This window comes from Erythranthe guttata, chromosome 12 (assembly GCF_056151865.1).
Source record: "Erythranthe guttata isolate IM_541 chromosome 12, IM_541, whole genome shotgun sequence".
In the NCBI taxonomy this organism is placed as follows: Eukaryota; Viridiplantae; Streptophyta; class Magnoliopsida; order Lamiales; family Phrymaceae; genus Erythranthe; species Erythranthe guttata.
In genome coordinates this window covers 4,843,771-4,847,326 of record NC_142544.1, presented here as the reverse complement: position 1 = coordinate 4,847,326, position 3,556 = coordinate 4,843,771, and the positions used below count along the sequence as shown (strand labels likewise).

The 3,556-nt window shown below is 32.5% G+C and overlaps 1 protein-coding gene across 1 annotated transcript; it reads right to left on the bottom strand.

Annotated features, from left to right (window-relative positions):
- Positions 1-2,866: 2,866 nt before the first annotated feature.
- On the bottom strand, positions 2,867-3,556 carry LOC105950083 (cell wall / vacuolar inhibitor of fructosidase 2). The gene has a single exon (XM_012973399.2). It carries the CDS (start codon positions 3,496-3,498, stop codon positions 2,965-2,967), a length of 534 nt encoding a protein of 177 aa, XP_012828853.2. The 5' UTR covers positions 3,499-3,556; the 3' UTR covers positions 2,867-2,964.

Here is a 3,556-nt window from a genome sequence, read left to right as displayed (position 1 = left end):
CGAGTTTATCTCCTAACTTCCTTGGTTAATTGCATTACTATCCTCACTTATCCGATTAATAAGGCCGGTCATAAACTTGGCTACCAAGTTTTCTAATTATAGAATTATTATTTATGCTTATGCCCCAATATTATCTCATAATAGCATATCAGCCCCAAATCTCATTATTAAGTACAATAAACTCTTAAAGGAATCCATAAGCATAAATTACGGGGTGTTATATATATATATATATATATATATATATATATATATATATATATATATATATATATATATATATATTTCTTTATGTGTGTATATATTATGTAAAGATATAGGTTATTTCAGCAAGTTGGTGCAGGCATCGAAGGGATGATATATAGGTGTTGTCCATTCAGCTTTCTATCGATATGTGTGTTTGTTCCAAGGTTCTAAAAAACTCTGATTCTGAAATCAGGCAAAAATACACTGTAACATGGAATTACTCATTTTCATTACCTTGTTCATCACTTTGTGGTGTACTAACATTTTTTAACTCCCCCGTTTTTGTTATAAATTATATGTAATTTAATTTTTGTATTTATTTAAAGATGATCCGAAAGGTCCCAAGTGTGAGAGCTCTGTTTTTCTTGATTCCGTGCACGATGAGAATAATCTTTTAGGTCCAATTTTATGATTTACCCCATCAAATGTATGATTTGTGATTTTTACTATTTAGTAACAGGTAGTCATCTATGAGGTATGTGGGGCGAATATGCTGATGATGTGTATGTACATCAGTAGGTGATACTAACATATAGTAACATGTAGCATGTATAAAGTATGTGTGTGCAGATTCAAATTTGAAGCAAAATTCGTTGTTTGTTTACCTTCTTGAAGCAAAATATTTGTGCTAAAATAACAGATGCCAAGAAGAACAAAAGACCTTTGACACGTAATGAATCTTGAAGTACTATTTATCAGTGTTCTAAAAATCGGCCGAGGCGGCCGATTAATCGGTCTCTGAGGCGGAGGCGGTCCAAAACCTTTACGATTTTAGTGTAAAGGTTTGAAAAATCGGTTTTTTGCCTGTGAGGCGGTTTTAGGCGGTCCGAGGCGGTCCGAGGCGGCCTGAGGCGGTCAAAACTTTAAGGCGGGTCCAACTCGGTGGCAAAAATCAGTTTTTTTTTTCTTTTTATAATTCAAAATAAAAGTTGGATTTTAATAAAAGAAAATATGAGTTTATGCCTTATTTTGTTTATGTTAATTGTTATTGTTAAAGAACTAATGATGTATGCCAGGAATGTTCAAGAATAAATGTAAATTCAAAAAAATTGTTTTTATTTATTTATATTTTATAAGGATATTTATGTATTATGATCTTATAATTATTAAACTTTTATTATGTTATTAGGATATATACATGATGGAGATATAACTATGTTTAAATATCTTTTTATATATGTTTGGAGTATTTATAAATAATATTTAGAAATATATTATATTAAATTTTAAAAACCGATTTATTTCCGATTTATCACCGATTAATCACCGCCGCACCGATTAATCGTGAGTCGGTGCATGACCGACTCGGACCCGATTACCCCTTTTTACAACCTTGCTATTTTTATGCATCTCCCTGACCGAATCCACCCACATTAGGATTACTTGTTAATGGTTGATCTAATTTAATGGATTCACCCTCTGAAACAAGAAGTTCTGGTCCTCGAGGGATAATATCAACGACTTGACGTCCATCCGATGGATCTATTATGGTTATTTCATATCCCCATTTTCTTTTCTTATGATTTTACTTAATATGCTCGCTCTTGTAGCATTATAAATTGTATTGTTACTCTTGCTTCCGTCGGGATAAATCTGACCCCTTCCCCTATTTCCCCCTACGTATATAGGATATTTTAAGAAATAAACGTCTTTCCTAGTAGCAGGGAAAAATAGGAAAGGTGATTTCACTATATTTCTAACCAGGGACAGGTCCTATCACAAGAATATTTTTTTAATTAGGGCGATAGCTCTGAAAAGACAAATTACCTATCTTTTCTTTCATCTCAGGAGAAATACGATCAGAAGAAGCTAATTCAAAACCCTCTGGTAAAATAAGAACAACCCCAAATTTAAATCCCCCTTTCAAGAACTTGTTTCACTTGCTTATCGTAAGGAATTCGAACAACTACTTCAAATACAGTAACGGGAAGTACCGCTGGTGGAACTTCAGTATCCACGGGCTTATCTATACATGACTATATAATATAGTCATGTGTAGTTAGTCAATTTCTGTACAGGAAATTTATCGAAATTTTGAAAAAATTATAATTTTAAAAATTAAAAAAAATTAAAAATTAAAAAAAAATTGAAACTAAAATTAAAAAATTAAAAAATTAAAAAATTAAAAAATTAAAAAAAATACAAAAATGGTACATATAAAAGAATAATATTAAATTAAACATTTATATTTTTTATTAAAAAAATCTATAAAAATGATAAATGCAGGTCCAAAAATGATAAATGCAGTTGGCCATAATGCTGAATGAAAGTGGCGAAAATACTGAATGCAGTTGGGCGAAAGTTGCACATAAGGACACAATAGTACTTTTGCCTTTTCAGGAATATCTCAAAGGAAGATTTTAGAGGTGGACATATCTCTATTTATTTTCCGTAGTAGGGGTGTATATCAAATGGACGCTTATTATATAATTAATGGTTTGATACTTATAGGGAGTTGATTTCTTTCCCAAATTCAAGATTGATGACAATTATTTAAAATTATATATGGGACTGAATTCTTGAATGTTCAGAATGATTTGGTTTGATTTTGTAAATAATTACGATGTTCGTTTTAATTTCTCCATAATATTATAGTTCATAAACAATAAAAAAATCGAAATTTCAAAGACAATTAGCCCAATTTATTATCCTTCCACGCACGTACAAACAAACAAAAAAAAAAAGAAGAAAAAAAAAAGGAGCAGAATATTTATCGAATCACCAACCAAGAGTATCAATAATCCCTAAGACCACATCACAAATATGCTTGAATCCATCCTCCCTAAGAGCAATCCCAGCTGGATAAATTAATCCCGGATATCTCTTAAACGCGTTACGACATGCATTCGGATAATCCGCAGCAGCCATCACATGCATGTACGCATAATCGTACATTTCCGCACTTAAATCTTGATACGAGTTTACGAGTGCATCGTTTGCGGAAGCGTACTTCTCAGAGCATTCCTTCATAGCTTTCTTCATGGACGATCCGTTTGCGATGCTCGGCATTTTCGAGGAGAGGTAAGAATTCGTGGCCGAGGCGTTCGCCATTCCAACTCTAACCATGATTAGGGCTAACCCTTTTGCCGAGTCGGCTTTCGAGCTCGTGGAATCGGATTCCAGCGAGGACACACACAGTTCGTAGTATTGTGTGTTTTTGCAGGTTTGCTGAATTAAATCTGATGATGATAAAATTGGATTGAATAATGAGGTGAAGAAAATGGAGAGAAAGAAAAATAATGAAAACCCCATTTTGTGAAATGAAATTTGTGTGTTACTTTTCTTGATTTTGTATATGAATAGTTTTCTT

What these genes read in the sequence shown, in the direction of transcription:
- LOC105950083 (XM_012973399.2), bottom strand. Translation starts at nt 3,498, where the DNA reads ATGGGGTTTTCATTATTTTTCTTTCTCTCCATTTTCTTCACCTCATTA.